Genomic DNA, 17,405 nt, shown 5'->3' with positions numbered 1-17,405 from the left:
ATGAAGATAGAATACTCGTTCTATCGGAAGCCAGTCAACAAATGTTTTTGGGAAGCGATAAGGAGCGTAGAGTGTGAATTGTGTGCCTCTCTTGTTTTGGGATGAAATATGTCTTCGGCTCGAGAAGCACGCTTGAGAGATCTACCTCATCCCAATTTGAATGACGTTCTTAAATCCAACACTTACAGCGCCATCAAACTCCTCAAAACAGGTAAACGCAAGTACAATTGTCTGCATGTATGTGTACTACACCTAATATTCGCCTGACTTGTTGTGGTTATATGTGCATTGTTCGCCTTTCTTTATGACATTTTGAGCATATCCTTACACTGAAAAAATCCTAAATGTAACGTTGTCATCCTCGTGTAGGGATTCCAATGAGTTATAACGACGAGATTCTGCTAATGATACCTATGTGCTAATATAGAAAATTCATGCGAGAATTCTTAATATGAAATTTTTAAACATTGACCGCATTATTTTGTTATTGTCTGAGACATTCTAAATATAGTGATTTTTCATTCATTATTCATTTATTCCTACAATACTATGCAAAAACTAAAATTATTTTAATTAGTTCACCGGTGAGTTGCTAGTTTAAACTATGGAGACTTGTAACGTTTTTAACATCATACAGTTTTCAGGTTGTTAAACCAAATGAATACCTCAACCTATATCAGACATTGTTTGAAGTGTTCAATACCACGGTGGTTGCCTTCTTAGGAAAACGCTGTTAGTATTAGATAATTAGAAAAAATGTTATAAATCCTCAACGTAACCATTTACGGAAAGATTTCCGCAAAACCCAATACTTTCGCAAACAAAATTGTTTTGCAATTCTATTATCCAGTACGCATGATCAATTAATTATGGGGTTGTGCGGAAATCTTGCCTGTTTAATTCATAACTAAAAGATTTAATGAAACAAAGTTAAATTCTATTATAATTTTAGGTTTAAGCTTATTTTTTGCACAATAATATAATGTTCACAAACTAAATGAGTTTGTGCTGCTGTAATGACCTCAGCAAACTACCAAATTGTTTCATCAAAACCTATGTTTTTGCAGTCATCACCCTAAAATTTAGGGAAACGTATGATTTTAGCCGAGAGAACCAAAGAAGTCTGTTAAATTGATGTGACATACATTAAAATATGTGAACACAGCAGTGTGATTTGACTGAAGGAGGTTACCTGTGCTTCAACTTAAAAAAAAAAACTGACACTGTGTTAGTTATAATCATAGATAAAAAGATTAAACTCATATACTATGTTTTGAGACAGCTGATTGGAATCTGATAGTCACATGATGATCATAGCATTGTATTTTCTTCAATTTGTTGAAAAGTTTGCTAAGAAACAATAATATTTTGATAAATGAAGAAAAGAAGCATCCTATAGTTTGTCAAACCTTAGTGTGTTCATGAAGGATAATTGGTGGAGAAATGTTAGCTCTTGAGGTTGGAGGAGATGTCATACAAAAATAATTTTGTTATCAGAGTAAGTCAAGGATTATTTTAAGAGACATTGACACAGCTGGCAACTGCATTTCACTTAGCACAATGTCATACAGCTGGAGGTGATTTTTTTGTACAACATCCTTCTCTTATCTTCCTATGCAAGTACAATTGTACTTGCTCAGTGGCTATAAGCCTACTGACTAGCAAAATTTCAAGCCAACCTTTTTGCACATGTTGTCATCTGCTTTGATTGCATGACTTGATAAAGAATGGCTGTTCGATTCATTGCTAATTTTCCAACATTCTTTTCTCAGTTGGTGAATTTACCCACAAGGTGGCTTCTCTTAAAGAGCAGTTAGGAAACCAACTCCTTTCTCTTGTGGAATCTTTCCGCAAGAAGAACTCAGAAATGAAGAAAGACAGGTCTGTATTTCATAAGAATCCAATCAAAAAAAGCAAAAAACAACATGTTGACATTGAAAGCTCAACCCTTTACACCCTAACATCAGTATCAATATTCTCAATACTGCTCTCATACATTTCCTGAGGTGATGACAAGGAGAATTTGTTTAACAATCAAGAGCTTCCTTAGTTAATGATTATTTCCTTTATTCTCATGACCATAATGTGTCATTCTGGGGTGATATTGTAAGGAGAAATTAGATGCTGGTCACCCCTAGAGGTTAAAGGGTTAAGCAAGATGGATGGTTTTTCCAGTTTTAATATATCTGATAAATATCTGGCAATTGGTTTGTTTTCTATTGCATATCATTGATTTTTGTAAGTTTAGAACTGCATGATTTCCATGATTTTGGAAAAGGTTATCCTTTGCCTGTTCCAACAATAGAATCCTTGAAACTTTCTAAATAAAGCAGAAAACTTTTTTGATGACAACAAGTTTGAGTTTAATTGCTCTGCCTGATGGTAAGGAACTAGATCTAGATTAGAGAAACTTTGTTCTAAAAAGTGCATGCATGATGCAGACACAGTCAAGTGTACATGCATGTGTACAAACAGCATTCTTTGTTTATGTGTAGTTCATCTTTGCATGCATTTAAAAAGTATCTGCATGCATGCAATCTGGAGCTGCATGCATGCATGGGTGAATTGAATTTCCAGACAGCATGAATGGCTTGAACTTAGGGGGAACAGGATATGGGAGTTAAAACAAGTTTCAGTTTGAATGAGTCATCTGTTATGCATCTAAACATTGTGGTCCTGTTTGATACACAGAATATGATGTTACATGTGACCATGTATTACTAAATATCTTTTTTTAAATTTGTAATATCTCTCAGATCAGCTTTAAGCAGTGCTTTCAGCTGCTGGGAAACACTGCTTGGGGAATATGAAAAACAAGCACAGGTTATTCCAATTTTTTGCTTTAAAATAAGTCATGAATTTTTTTGAAAAGATGCGTAGTTTAAAAGAATACCAGTCATATTTGCAATGAAAACCTTGTCAGGATTTTTTTAACGCATGTCTTTTTGTGGTTTTATTTATAGTACATTAAAATTTACAATTTAGTGTTTCATATATGATTAAGGTTAGTAAAGTCCTGAAAGTAGTGACCCTCCAAAAGTTCCAGTTACCAAAGGAAACAGCAGAGTTATACTGTAGAAACTTTGTGGTACACATGTGAATGAAAGGTGAAAATCATTAAATAATTGTGGTTATGACATACACATTATGCACATGGAACCCAACCTAAGAGAATGACAGGTTACCATACATGCTTTTATTTTCTCAGGATATATTAAAGATATCATCCAATCTAGTGCGACAGGTGAATACTCCAGCATTTGAAGAGGTTATCAAGAAGAAAGCAGCCACCAAAAAGGTGTGTGATACCTATCTGTACATTATTTTACTGCATGAGCTACCTAGCTGGATCAAATACTCACAGGGAGAGCACTATCACAACTCTCCGAAGGAAGCTTTTCAAATGAAAAATTGATTAACCCTGAAATTCCCATGAATGACCATAAGACTGAAAATCTCCTAACAATATCAATATGATATCAAGCAGACAAGCCAAAAAATGGAGATAAATATCAATTACGGGATTAGTCGTTGATCCATTGCCAAATTCTCTGAACAAATATGCTAAGAATAGTGTGTATAAATTGTAAGGAGAATTAATATTTAAACTAAATGATGACTTGAGATTGATAATTACAAAATGTTTTATTTGGGACTAATGGTAACTGTTGATGACTCATCCTTATTGTTTTTCAGATATTTTCCTTTAGAGATAATGGTGAAAGTCAGATTGAAAAGGCAGATGAAGCATTACAAAAGGTGATGAAAGATAACTAACAAATTTTTAAAAAGTGAGTGCTTATCTAGCACCAGGTAGTCTCATTTTGTGTAGAGTGGAGCAACAGAAGGATTTGACTTCCTCTTTACATTGATATTTGACTGATCGTCTAGCAATACATTTAAATGGTTCTTAGGTATCATCAGAGTTTCAATTTTTAAGTTCTATAGTAGATCACAGAAGATGTGAACCATGTAAATCCCAGAAGTGCAAGATTAACATACAACTTCTCCCTTTCATATCCACACATTATTATGAAAACAGGTTAAGGGAATAATCACACTAATAAGGTGGAAGTTGTTCTCTTGATCCATCACCAAATTCTTGCAGCTAATTTGCAAGGAGATGTGTAGCAGCTAATGGGGAGAATCAACAAGGGTTGCAAGTTAAAAGGTTAAAGATATAGTTAGGTGAAAGACTAAAGGTGGTGGGGCACTTTTTTTTTCTTGCTTCTTGTTATTGAAGTGTTCTGTGATCCTTTACTACTGAACATTCACTTGAAAGCAGGGAATCTTTTGGTCAAATAAAGTAATTTACTGCATCATCAAACCCTTACTTTTTTTCTTTACTCAGCGCCACAAGGAATATTCAGAAGCTTGTGCTAAACTTGCAAAGTTGCAAAGCGCAGGTGCAGAAGCTGCCAAGGTATTGCATTATCTTGTAGAGTTTTTCATTAAATTTTTTCTGTATGTATGGTGTGAATTGATAAGGAATTTTGCAACCACTTTTTATTTTAGATTCCAGTCATATTCTTTGTCAACTTTATCCCAGGAATCTATCCCAATTTGTCTGACAGGGTAATTTGGTATTATCAACTGAGCTGATAACATAAATTGGCCACTGTGAAGAGTCTCGATGCTGATGTGTTGAGTGTTCGCCCTTCATCAGAGTGAATGGTGAAGGGCTAATGCCTGAAACCAAATTACCCTGTCATACTCTCCCACTGATGCAGCACCACAGTTTCTTTAGAAACTTACCCCCTTATACAATTGTCTGACAGTTTTCTAGCTAAATAGATGTGCAATTCTGGTAAGAACCTTAGGACTAGCAGCAGTGTATGTTTACATGTGCTGCTTGACACAACAGTGGGACATATGACTTAGTTAAGACTGGTGACTCCTGTTCAAAGAGAAACTGACTTGTAATGTGTAGGAAGGACAAAGCGCAAAACTTATGCAATAGCATCTACTAAAATTAGTACAAGGCTTCAACCAAAACCTGTTCCAAGTTTTCAGTCGAAAGAGATGCGCGAAGGAACAGGCAACAAACAGCAATATGGTTGAGGTAACCTGGACCTCTTGATTTAGAGATCAGCATGCATAGCTTACACTAAACCCATTCATAGCCATTTTACCCTCTTGTCCTTTCTTCTATAGGGATTAGACTAATTTTTTTATTATTATTTTTAAACTTAGAAAGTTTCTGAAAGATTTTTGTCAATTTGTAGCAAGAACATGTTCAGACATTGTGCCACAATACCCACAATGCCTATGTACTTCAGCTAAATTGTGTCAACAACATGAATGGAGTGTTCTATTCTACAACACTTCCTCAAATACTGGATGTAAGTATTGCTACATTGTGAATGAAATTTGTTCAAAGTCAGTTGCTCAAAGTCAATTCAAAGTCAATATTTCAAAGTCAATATTTTAAAGTCAATATTTCAAAGTCCATAGTTCAAAGTCAGTATTTTAAAATCAATATTTCAAAGGGTCTGTTGGTGCATTAAGTCAAGTTGTGAGTTGTAAATGAAATTCCTAATTTTGTCAGTATATCATGAAGTCTCTTTTTTGCAGAGGATGTTAAGTAGTTGTTTTTTAATTAAACTCATTTTTACTCTCTCACCCTTTGTCCTATAGGACCTACAAGATGTTCATGAAGATGTTTCAGAATCCTTGAGGGTGGCTTTTAGTGATTGTTCAAAGATTGAGAAAGAAAATGTAATTTTAACATGTTTTGTTGACATAGTCATAACCATTTCCCCCCCTTTAATTAGCATGTGATGGATGACTTCATTAATATCTCTATATATTATTACCAATAAAATAGTTTAAATTAATTTTACTAGTATAGAAAGGTTAAGTTCAATTTTTTTTATAGCAGCAGCTCCTCGACCCTCTCCTACTCTCTTTCTGATAATGTATGAATTAATTTAAAACTTTAACCTCCCCTTTCCTCCACACCCCCCCCCCCCTCCCCCACCCAGGGCAACCTCTTGGGCATTCAACTTTTGAAGATTGGCTCACTCAAATTCCTGCCCCTCTCTGGGCCAAAATTGTATTTAAATACTAGAGCTAATAGTGAATGATTCTTTGTATGATCATCAAATTTTATGGAATTTAGCAAAGTCATGTTCTAGTTTTTGTTGCTATTGTTGGTTCTGTTGCTTATAGGCATCATTCTATGATGCGAAAATTGTCTTTCTAAGCCATTCACTCAGAAGTGTTAAATTCATTGTTGCATGAGTTCCTTTAGTTATGTATAGGCCATCTGTATGCAAGAAAAAGTCATAGAAAGTTTATCACTACTCACCTTTGTTAGAGCCTCTCTTATAATTATAAGCCTCTCTACATGTGAGACACCCTCCAAAAAATTTACTCTTATCAATGTATTTTGCATGTTCCCCCCTCCCCTCCCCTCCCCTCCCCTTCCAAACTCACCTTACTTGTGACAGAGTTTAAGTATCAAGAGCTAAGTGGCTCACACTGCTCTCTTCTTTCCACCCCTTGCAGTAGTCAGGAGGGACTTGTTTTCTCTTCTACTTCGAGGGGCAAAAAGAAGAGAGGCCTTGGCAACAAGACTGATACTGCTAGAGCTCATCATGCTTTTTTCAGCATAGGGTACTGGGTCTGTTGCAGCTGCTCCTATTGGTCAAGCAGCCAGTTCATCGTAGAGTACCCCCCTTCCCCCCCAGCTTCCACTCAATTTTTTCGGTGTCACAGACAGTTTACTGGTATTCATTTATACTCCTGAGTGGATGGAAAGCGGCACTATGAGAGTAAAACATCTTGCCTAAAAGTTATGACACATTAGGGTTCGGGCCCAGACCCTTTGCTTTAGAGTGTGCCGTGCTGATAATTATATATATCTGATATGTCTTGATTGGTCATCATAGTAAAATCATTTTTGCAGAACATTCAGAAGAGTCTGAAAAAGAAGAGAGCACAGCAGTGTAATCAATCGTTGTGGAAAGCAGTGATGTAGAGTGGAAGCGAGATAAAAGTTTCTTTTTTAATTTATTCCTTTGCCAGATAGTTGATAGCGTGAAGAGATTGGAAAGCATACAAAGTATGTTTCAGCTCATGAATAGCAAGGCAGACATCTCAACATTTGTTCAGGCAAATGATCCTGGAGCTTACTCTTCACCAGAGAAAAATTTTCAGAAACCTGAAGATAATCAGCTATTGGTAAGTGTACTCCTTAAGGAAGTTACATCAACCATAAGGTTTGAGTCTACATATATAGATAGCTGGTCTGTTCCCATTCCTGTCAACTGGTCTACGTTCTTTGTTTTGCATCTTACCCCGTTGCGTTTACTTTAATTTATTCAGCCTCAGTGGGGTGTTTTTAACATTTAAAATCCTTGACTCAAACAAGTCAGGGGGAGAACAGAAGGCCGCAAAATTTTGAAAATCACTTGAAACTTCGTCGCTGAGTTCCTCATAAAAGTATTGTATATACATCTGCCTCCTTCTCTTCTGCCGGAATAAAGTGATGTCCAGTCCAGTCAAAATTGTGGTAGCCAAGTGTATTCTCTCCTGACCCGTTTGAGTCAAGGTTTTTACTTTGTAAAAACACCTCACTTGGGCCAGTAAGTGTGAGGTTGATACAAAGGTGTCGTGTGAAAAATATATTTGAAGCGCAAAAACGGCATCGATATGAAAAGTTGTTCAAATCGCCTGAGCCTCTTTGATTCTCCTTACAGAATGTTACAGATAACAGACTTTTTTTGGTGGATGCAACGGAACCTGTGCTGAAGAGAAAGTATATCGCACTGCAAATAAAGGTGCAATCATTTGTTGACTTAATAAGGATGCAGTATTGACCGAGCGATAGGTCATTAAAAAGGGTAGGATATTAGGAAAGTTATTTTTTCTTTCTGTGGATTTATGGACCACCACCTGTTCCTGGTCCAAGAAACGCTTGTAAAGGACATCGCCAACTTTCAGAGATCATTATGGGCCATTTTCGATGTATAAAAATTCTAAAGTGGCTCCCAGGCAAGGGGGAATAATACGAGAGAAATTTTGTATTCATCCCTCAACCTCGATGTGATTTCCTTTGCTTTACTCCTCCACGCTTCGGAGCCAAGTTTGAATTTTTGATATGTCCAAAATGGCTTATTAGACTGAACATTTATGGCCAAAAGCATTTCACATTTGTGAGAGGAATGGGTATATCTGAGCGGGGGAGATGGGCTCGCTAGTTTGGATAGCCAATCAGAGCTCAGACCTCGCTTCCTTTTTGTCCGGTTGTAAGTGTCATCTATTTTGTAAGGTATATAATTGTTGACGTTTTGAGGAATTAGTGTTTGTGTTTTGGGGAACAGTCTAACCATTTCTTCAGGGGAAGGGAGCTTTTCTTGCCTTATGGATGGTCCAGACTCGTTAGGAAATTTAACATAGGATAGCGTATCATCTGAGGAAAGCGAAACTCGTTTGAAGATTGTATTCGGGGAGGACAGCTAAAGTGGTTGCTGAAGTGAGGGCGATCCTTACCGAAGTTGATCATTGACTTTCCAATCGTTAGTCAGCTTGTGTTACTCTTTGAAAAAAAAGAGTCGTGTTTACACCCGTTTTAGCCAGTTAGGAGGTCACGGGTCTCCACTTTTTAGCGCTGTTCAGCTGCGCTGTATCGATCGGCTGGTCAATACATATCTAATCGTGTGGAAAGCCATAGGCAAGGTTAAAATCTAATGCATCTAATTTTCATTTTTCATCCTTCAGTTACGAAACTACGATACAACGATAAAAAAGGATCAGGAGGCCGTGAAATCTATGAAAAAATTACGTGAAAGGTAACAGGAGTTTTAGGTATACTTTAGCAAGCTTATGAAATGTCCTTCTGGGAGAATGTTGATTTTGACAACCACGCAATAACTAGTGGGAAGAATAGTTAGCCCTGAGTAACATGTTGAGATGCGGTCGGAAAACTGGGTCGAGTATATCAAGTCGAGGCTCATGTACACTTTTCACATCGAATGAATTTAACAATGGCACGAAAATTCTCTTGGGTGGTTCGCCTTTTCTTTTCATTTATTAATTTTTACATCAGAAAATAATTGTAGTTGTTCAATGGGACTTTGTCAAAACAGTAGTTGGATATGATGAGTGTTACTTTTCGCGATATTTCTCACGGAAGGTTTGCTAATAGCCTCCAATTCTTTTGGATTCAGTTCAGACATATCGAGCTCATTTATACACTTTGCTATAACTAGACGTTGTGCTTACGTTAGCTCTTTATTTTGTGGCAGGAAAAAAATTTATCCTGAGCTAGAAAACACTGGAGAAACTCACTCGCGTTCATTGAACTTGTTTGCTTGATTGATTCCCCATGGTACGATTTCATTATGCTATTGGTTGCTTTTAAATTTTATGAACAGCTACTCACAAAATCCATCCTATGGAAATGCGGCAGAACTTGAAGAGGATCTTTTAAGGCAAAAAAATGATCTCAGAGTGAAGGAATGGCTCTCCTGTGTTGCCGAGGAACAGGTAGGCCTGTTAATTGTAGGTCTGCAATAGCGTACATGTCAGAGGAGAGCAGGGACATCTTTCATGTAAGATTTTCTGGTCAGTTTGTGCATAACCATGGAATCAGTCGTGAACTTGTAGACGTGTGAGAGTATTCTCCGCTCGCTTTTACCTCTTACCTCTTACCTATCCCCTCCAGCATTTCTCCAGGTTTTCCTTGAATATAGTTGGTTGAGAGGATCGCGCAAGTTTTTAGGCCAATCAAAGAGTGAATAAAAGCAGAAAAGCAAAACCAAAGCAATATGGGATTGCTTTCGATACTCATTTGAAAATTGATTCATTGTTTGTGAACTAATGTGCAATTGATGCTGCAGCTTGGGAGCGATTCATTCCTGAACCTCGTATCCTTTCCTCACAGACCAAACTTTTCACATCAGACGTACTTAACAAACTTCAAGTTACCGAGGATGATCTCCAAGATGACGAGGAATCCATTAGCGAAGAGGAGAGTGTTTCAGGACCGGTGGACAAGCGGCAGAGTGTGATCAGCTCGAAAGGAAAAAAAATAAGGAAAGCTGGACAGCATCAGTTTGAGGATCACACTTTCAAGAAACCGAAATTCTGTTTTTACTGCAAAAGCCTCATAAAGGGTAATTAAACTTTCCCTTTGTGTTGAATGAACTGTAGGAGACTTGCCCAGGGGACCAGTCTTTATTACCACCCGTGGGGGGGGGGGTTGGGGGGGAGGATATTTGGGGGGATCGCATGGTTTTCAGGGGAAATAGAGTGGGGGGGGGTAGGGTTTGAAGGATTTTGGGGGGATCACATGGTTTTAGGGGGGACAGAAGGGGATCAGTCGTCTCTAACAACGGGTAAAAGGGTGACTATAGAAAGTTGACTGCCAATTGAGGTGGATCATTAGAATACTACCGAGCGTTATGGGGGAATCAACTAAATTTTATTGCGACACAAGCAGTTTCATGGAAAGTGCGTTGGACTCAGTATCGGTAGAGGTTTGAGTTTTTGTCGTAGCTGGGGTCACTGTGCTGTGTTCTTGTGTAAGATTCTCAACTCACACAGGGCCTCCCTTTACCCAGGAATATGAACGGGGAACACGAAACTGTCAGCTCAGGCGAATCTAAAAAAAAAAACTTGCGGGGCTACCAGCTTTGGACTAGCATAAACCATGTAGCGGGAGGGTCGGTGAGGTCTATTCTCTTTAGTTATTTCTTGCTAAGAATAGGGATTGACACTTTTGTGAACCTGCTGAGGTGGACTGTGGTACAATACAAAAATGGCCTGTTCAGAGATAACGTGTTGAATCATCGTCTGTGAGGGGCTTGATATTGGAGTTACAGTTGAGTTAACGTAACCTTTGTCCCTTTGCTATCGTAGTTTTTGATATGTAATCCTTGATGGAGAGGTATCCTTTTGTTGCCAGGATTGATTAAGCAAGGTGCACGATGTAAAGTTTGTAAGATGAGTGTCCACCACAAGTGTCGCGACAATGTGCCTTACTGTCCGGGTGACAGGGTGAGTGTCATGTCTATGTTTCTTATAGAGAATATTTATCATGGAAGGTCTTAACCCTTTAACTCCCAAGATCTTATAGTTAATTCTCTTCTTTGGCAGCTACACATTTCCTTTTAAATTAGTTACGAGAATTTGGTGTCATTATGAAAACAACATCTACCTGATAAGTTTGAGTATCCTCATTACTGCTTTGCTGGATAATGGATGGATATTAGAAAGGGAAGTTAGATTCCAATCACTTCTGGGAGTTAAAGGGTTAAACATCACTCATCAGCCTATTAGTAGTTTTCCCAACCTGGTGAGGCTTACGCGCTTTTGTCATTAATCACAGGGGAGAAACTCGGTTTGTTACTTTCTGCGCGGACGTCGAACTGGACAAATGGTCCTGCTTTTCTTTACGCTGTGAGCTGCAAGCAATGATTTACTGTAACTTGTTTTTTTTTTTTGGTATCTGTTGCAGTCTAGCAAAGGACAGTCGATGCGCATTTCACGCAATCAACAGGAAGATGATTCAGATGATCCCGTGTACAGTGATGTGGATGACGTCCCCACCCCTCCCCCACACAGGAGAGCATTGGGTCCAACTTCATCATTACCTGCTTACAGGGGAGACGACTTCTACGGTACAAAATGCATCGGTTCACTGGATTTCTGTTAACGTGTAATTGTTTTTTGACCCAGAGACGTTTTGCTTTGTATTACATGAAAGATTTTTGTGATTTTTGTGTTTACTTATGAAGGCGGTTAAATTGGTGGAAGCATCCTACAGTGCAAGCGTCTTATTAGGGCGTGTTACAAGGTTGCGATCGTTTATTCGACCGGCTATGTTTGATTTAGAGTTAGAGCGGAGGGGGAGGGGGAGGGGGAGGGAGCAGGCCCCTCGCCTCCCTTCTCCTACCTTTTAACCGTCGCTCACCCCCTTAGTACACATTTCTTTCTCTCCCCAGCCTTTCGCTGTCGTAAAAATCTAAAATGGTAGCTGCAATTTTCACCAAAAAAACTGAGCTCTCGCTTGCCAAAATTACGTCTGGTCTGCAGGCTACGATCTAAGCGATAAATCGAGGCGCAGCGACTTGATTTTAATTAAGTACACACAGCACGGTTTGTCGTTAAGACCTGGGCAGCCAGTTATCGCCTAGTGGGTCCTAAGAATTAGTCATTACCAGACGATAACAGAACCACCAGGAGGCATTAGCTATATTTGGTATGCGCGCCTAAATGTGTGGGAGGCGGTGATCCAGGGTTGGTGTTGCTGTGTGTTTTGATCCGGGAGAGAAATGGGTTGAGCTGGTATGAAATGGATTTTTGTCGTATTGTTATAAAGTACGGAGCGAGCATTTTGGTCTCACCGAGGTAGTCTCAGTTGTTAAGGGGAAAAATTCAATAATTTTGCCCGTTGAGGTCTTTTTAAGGTTGTAGGCGGAAATAAATTCATCGTTAGCTCTTCCACAAAATTTTTAGATACCTGATTCGGGAATTTTCTCGTATTCTTGTTTTCAGATGACGTGGAGGGAATGATTTCTCCATCGAGATCGGTGAGATTTTTGTTTTTCTTCGTTTTACAACAAACTGATGTTGTTTGGTTGAAGACTGTGGGATTAAGATGAGATAATAAGTCTGTTATGACTTCGAGCATTCTCTCACCGTAAGATGAGGTGGAACTTGTAGTTTCCAATTTATTTAGTTAGTTTTTTCAATGTTATTTTCAGAAGTGCTGTGTTGCTCTTTACGATTTCGACGGTGAGAATGATGGAGATCTGAAATTAAGGTGAGAATATGGGTTTCCTCATTGGGTAAGATTTCCGCACAGTCCCACACTTCATAATGCATACAAATCTTGCATAAAGAAAAATAATGGCCAAAAACAACAGATTGCTTTTCGAAAAGGGGCTTTGTTTTACAATAGTGTAGGGCTATGCAGCAATCTACCCACTTATTGCAAAGGCTTCAGTCTAAAAGTACCATGCATTTGCCAGCGATTTCAGCTTGAACCCTCTGAAATTTGACTCGCTCTCAGCGTGTGGCTTCGTTGCTCAGTTGTTAGAGGCGCCCAACAATTATCTGGGAGGCCTGGTTTTTTTTTTTTTGCAATGGCTAAAAATTGCAGTCCACCTGTGAGGATTGTTTCTTTTCTTAAATATTGTTCTGCGATTAATCTACACCTCGTTTCCTTGTTGCAGTGCCGGTGATAAAGTTCAAGTCATAAACAGTGCTGATGAAAACTGGTGGGAAGTAAGTAACGTTTGTTTACGGTTCTCGATTGCCTAACTTCTAAAATACGGAAAGTTTGGAAACACTCAAGGGACTAGACTCTTAGCTACCGTTTGAGAAGGGATATTTAGCTTGCACAGCTGGTGATCTTGTGAGATTAGATTGAAGGCGGAAACACGAAAATCAGCTGCAAACTGAGCAGCGCGGAAGGTCGTCATTTTTAAAATGTTACGAAAGATGGTATGTTTTGAACTTACTTGTCGAGGAAATAAAGATGTTATTCGTTATTTCAGGAGTGTAGGACAAGGACAAAAAAGCTGTGACCCTCAAGACGAATCGACTTTCGGTTCTGATGCGTTAGCTAGTGAGCAGGCGTGATTTTTTGGCGTTCACCCTTCGCATTCTCACAGAGTTTGCCTCCACTCTCTTGAAAAACGCAGAAAAAATTACGCCTGTTCAGCCTTACGTGAAACCGAGGAGTCACTGGGCAATCTGTAAAGCATGAACAATGAACTGCTTTTTTTTGATGCCTCAAAATGTTGCATCGCTTTAACAATTTTTTTTGTTATTACTAGGGCAAAAGTAAAGGAAAAACAGGGTTCTTCCCTGCTTCATACGTACAGGTAGAATTAATAATTATTCCATAATCGCGCATTGGATATGAGATGGTAAATAACCAACGAGGCGCGTAGCGCTAAGTTGGTTTTAACCAATTTCTTATCCAACGAGCGAATGGAAAAATTGTTTCATTAAATTTAATTAAATACTAAACGTTTGAATACTTTCAGCAAAAATTTTTCAGCTTGAGCACGTCGCAATGCATTTCTAGATAAGGTGACTTGAAGTATTAGCTGATAACCGGCGGAGTTGGCGGAACCAATCAGAGCACTAGAAATGCAATATTCGGAGTTGAAAATATAGCAAAGTCATAAATACCGAGTATATACGCTCAATCCAATGCGTTAATTTGGTTATTAATTAAGTGGACATTATTGCATTTTGTTTCAATAGCTACCGTGTTTTCTCAATCAGACGCCCCCGGCGCATTTATAAGGCTGGCGTGTAGTCTCATCTCTCATCAATCGTTGTTTTTTAGTCCTCTTCAAAGCTGTAATTTGTCCTGCTGTTGCGTAAACTTGTTTCGGAATCTCTCTATGGTAATTTTTTTTTTAAAATTCTCATCGGAGACGTCAAGTGTGTCGCCTGAAGTGAGGAAAGTACTCGTTTGGACTGTGCAATTTTCGAGCCACTTTTTTTTTATTTCTCGATTTAACGTCTCCAGCTTAGTTATATTGCTGGCGTGTAATCTCATCTCTTATCAATCTTTGTTGTCTAGTCTTCTTTGTAGCTGTCATGTGTCCTACTGTTAGCATAATTGTTTTGAAATCTCTCTTTGGTAATTTTTTTTACATTTCAAGGCCTAACGGTTTTTCTTGGCTCTGACGTCATCGTAGGTAATTTCTGCTACTGATGTCATTCTTCGATGCCTGTTTAATTTCACTGGTCAAGAAGGAGACGAGTTGACAATTCAGGCAAATCAGGTCAGCGGTGTTCTGTATATTTTAGCGTGTACTCGTCAATCGAGATGAACAAGGGCATGGAGGCCGCAGTTATTGTCAATGGTCTCTGAACAAGTGCGCATCTACCCCATCCCTAACCCAATACCAGTCAACCGAGAACAAGTTAGGGTTATCTGCAATCGCTCTGACAAAGGGCTAACGCTTTAAACGTCAGATTTATAACTCTATACGGAGGCCATTTAACGATATCAACTCAGTTGATAATACTAAATTACCTTGTTATACTCTCCCAGCGACGCAGCGCTACAGTTTCTTTAGAAACTTAACCCTCTTTTTTCATTCGGGTTGATATTAGGTTAGGGAAGGGGTAGGTGCACAGTTTGCTCAGATACCGACATTTGTCTGAGGTCACCTACCTTTGGCCTTTGAGTACCAAATATTTCTTTTTGAAGTGCGTGTTTTAAAGACCTTATACGCAGTTCCATGAATCTATTTTCTTTAGAAAAGTTTAGTAGTCACAGAGATGTCTTTAAGCCTCCAAACACTGGCTCCCTAGTGGTTGTTTACAATTCGGAAACAACCTTTTCGAGTCTGGTCCGTTTTGCGACCTTTACTGAAACGTTCCCTTAGCTAAAAAAAACAAAGCTAAAAACAAACGGACATCTTGTACTCAAAGAGAATACTCGGTTTAAGAAAGAAGTTGTTTTGGGACTTTCCCGATGGTAGCAGTCGATAGGTTGTTCGTTTGTAATTTCAATTAACTAAAGTTGGACTTTTTTCTGTTTGAATTATTTTTCTTATCACAGATAGTTGTTCAGATCAGAGACGAAGGCAATGGATGGATCTTTGGGAGAACTGGCTCGGTAGAAGGGGCCTTTCCAGCGACATACGTTGAAAAAGTTACTAATAATGGTCCTGATTAGTGTTTATCTGCGTTAGAACGGACCTAGCCGTGTTAGCAGAAAACTTTGTCTCAGTATCCTCTTCCTCCCTCTCTCGAGTTCAGAAGAAAGAACTCTGGGTACTTGGTTGGTTTCAAATGGTAAATATGTGGTACAAGCGACAAGCAGTGGTCTTGTAATTCATTTTGTCGCCATAGAGTGAATTGTCATGTCTCCATCTTAATTACTGGATGTGGAATGAAACTTGGATCCTCAGAATGGTCCAAAATAATAGCTCATAAACAGAGAAATTAAAAGGTTAAATGAAAAAGAGAAGAAGAATTGCTAGTAGGGAAGGGTTAAATTCCCAAGAAACCCTCCTCTCTCAGAGTCTTTTTCTCGGGGACTTACTTAAGTAAGGTATTAGTTACAATTTCCAAACTTTTAACGGAGTCCATGTTTGAAATAATATTATCAAGGTACTGAAGTGACAACTTGCCGCGCTTTTTGTACTGTCGAGTGGTGTATATATATATATACTTTTAACGGAGTATATATATATATATATTTAGGAACAATTTCCATTTTATTTCATTCCTTTTGAAACCTCTGGCGGTCGTTTCAATCTGATTGGCCCTCAGCAGTGTGCTTTACTCACGAATCGCACTTTTTCCCCCTAAATCGCATCTTCTTCCCAGTCAGTGAGGATGCAACAACAAAACAAAACAACCAATTAGATTTCCAGGCGTGTTAACAGTAACAAAGCAAATCGTAGGAAACTTAAAGGCAAAGAAACCAGTATGTGGCCAATTTTGCAACTTTTAAAATACTTGTACTGGTTAAAATCCTCTAACTGGGCGATTAAATTTTGTGATTTCAAAATGGATGTTATACAGTGGTAATTGAACTAAGTGAAATTTTGGTCTGATTTCGAAACAAACTTGCGCTGCGCGCTCGTTCGAGTGGGAAATCACGCGTATGACTTGAGCTTGCTTAGTTCAATTATTATTTTATATTATTTTTCCTGAACCACTTGAGAATTTTAACGCAAACGCTTTGCAATGCTACGAGATGAACAGCGGTTAAGGACAATGCTTCCAACCTAAGTGTCTAAGTGCCCAAAATCGCAATAATTGAATATTGGCACAAACCAGACGTAAAATTTGAGTGGTTTGACCAATTGGGACCATAAATTTATTTTAATGGTGTACATTGTGGGAAATTCTTCTCAGTTGTAGGGTCCAATGAGATGAATTAATTGAATATATTTATATTTTACTGTTATGAAATAAAATGTTTTCGGTAATCACTCAGGTTAAAGTTTCGTCTTTCGTTGGAGTATCAGGGTTTCTTTGGTTCCTTGATAAGGTGGGTTTAAATTGAGTTCCAATGAGAATACCCCGGTGCTCTGTAGCCGGCGAGTTGGCCTTCGTTATTAATAGCATTTCTGCACGAGTGTTTCGTCGCCCGCGGAAAAGTACCAGGCCTTGAGCAACCGAATCAGCAAGAGGTCTGCAAGAGGTCTAGCACTTTGTACCAGACCCCCGGTAAACCTTGCCCTACCTAACCCAGTGGGGGCATTGAAGATGAAAGGGAGGTTCTTAAGAAATCTTTGAAGTTCCAAAGCCCTTCACACAACTCTTAGCCAAAGAATGCATTCCTTTCGGAGGGAAAATTCACCCTATAACCCTGACCAGTATACATATTCTCCATATTTTTTCTACATTTTCAGTGGAACTGAGAAGGAGAATTTGTTCAACACTTGAGAGTGACTCAAGTTGGAGATAAT

General features: G+C 38.6%; 1 protein-coding gene across 1 annotated transcript; it reads left to right on the top strand.

Moving 5' to 3' along the window:
- The first annotated feature begins 30 nt into the window (after window positions 1-30).
- On the top strand, window positions 31-16,922 carry LOC131776985 (uncharacterized). The gene is made up of 21 exons (XM_059093198.2): window positions 31-211; window positions 1,773-1,881; window positions 2,757-2,823; window positions 3,209-3,298; window positions 3,697-3,759; window positions 4,352-4,423; window positions 5,226-5,342; window positions 5,638-5,718; window positions 7,030-7,185; window positions 7,704-7,784; window positions 8,725-8,795; window positions 9,381-9,492; window positions 9,890-10,121; window positions 10,913-11,004; window positions 11,465-11,627; window positions 12,505-12,539; window positions 12,714-12,772; window positions 13,185-13,236; window positions 13,791-13,838; window positions 14,670-14,756; window positions 15,542-16,922. The coding sequence occupies exons 1-21, from the start codon at window positions 109-111 to the stop codon at window positions 15,656-15,658; spliced, it is 2,007 nt and encodes a 668-aa protein (XP_058949181.2). The 5' UTR covers window positions 31-108; the 3' UTR covers window positions 15,659-16,922.
- The last annotated feature ends 483 nt before the right edge of the window (window positions 16,923-17,405 follow it).

This window comes from Pocillopora verrucosa, chromosome 3, assembly GCF_036669915.1.
Source record: "Pocillopora verrucosa isolate sample1 chromosome 3, ASM3666991v2, whole genome shotgun sequence".
Taxonomy (NCBI): Eukaryota; Metazoa; Cnidaria; class Anthozoa; order Scleractinia; family Pocilloporidae; genus Pocillopora; species Pocillopora verrucosa.
This window is presented reverse-complemented; position numbering and strand designations above follow the sequence as displayed.

What these genes read in the sequence shown, in the direction of transcription:
- LOC131776985 (XM_059093198.2), top strand. Translation starts at nt 109, where the DNA reads ATGTCTTCGGCTCGAGAAGCACGCTTGAGAGATCTACCTCATCCCAAT. An exon ending in TCAGAAATGAAGAAAGACAG is followed by an intron (nt 1,882 to 2,756) that starts GTCTGTATTTCA and finishes AATATCTCTCAG; the next exon opens with ATCAGCTTTAAGCAGTGCTT. An exon ending in CTGATGAAAACTGGTGGGAA is followed by an intron (nt 13,237 to 13,790) that starts GTAAGTAACGTT and finishes TGTTATTACTAG; the next exon opens with GGCAAAAGTAAAGGAAAAAC.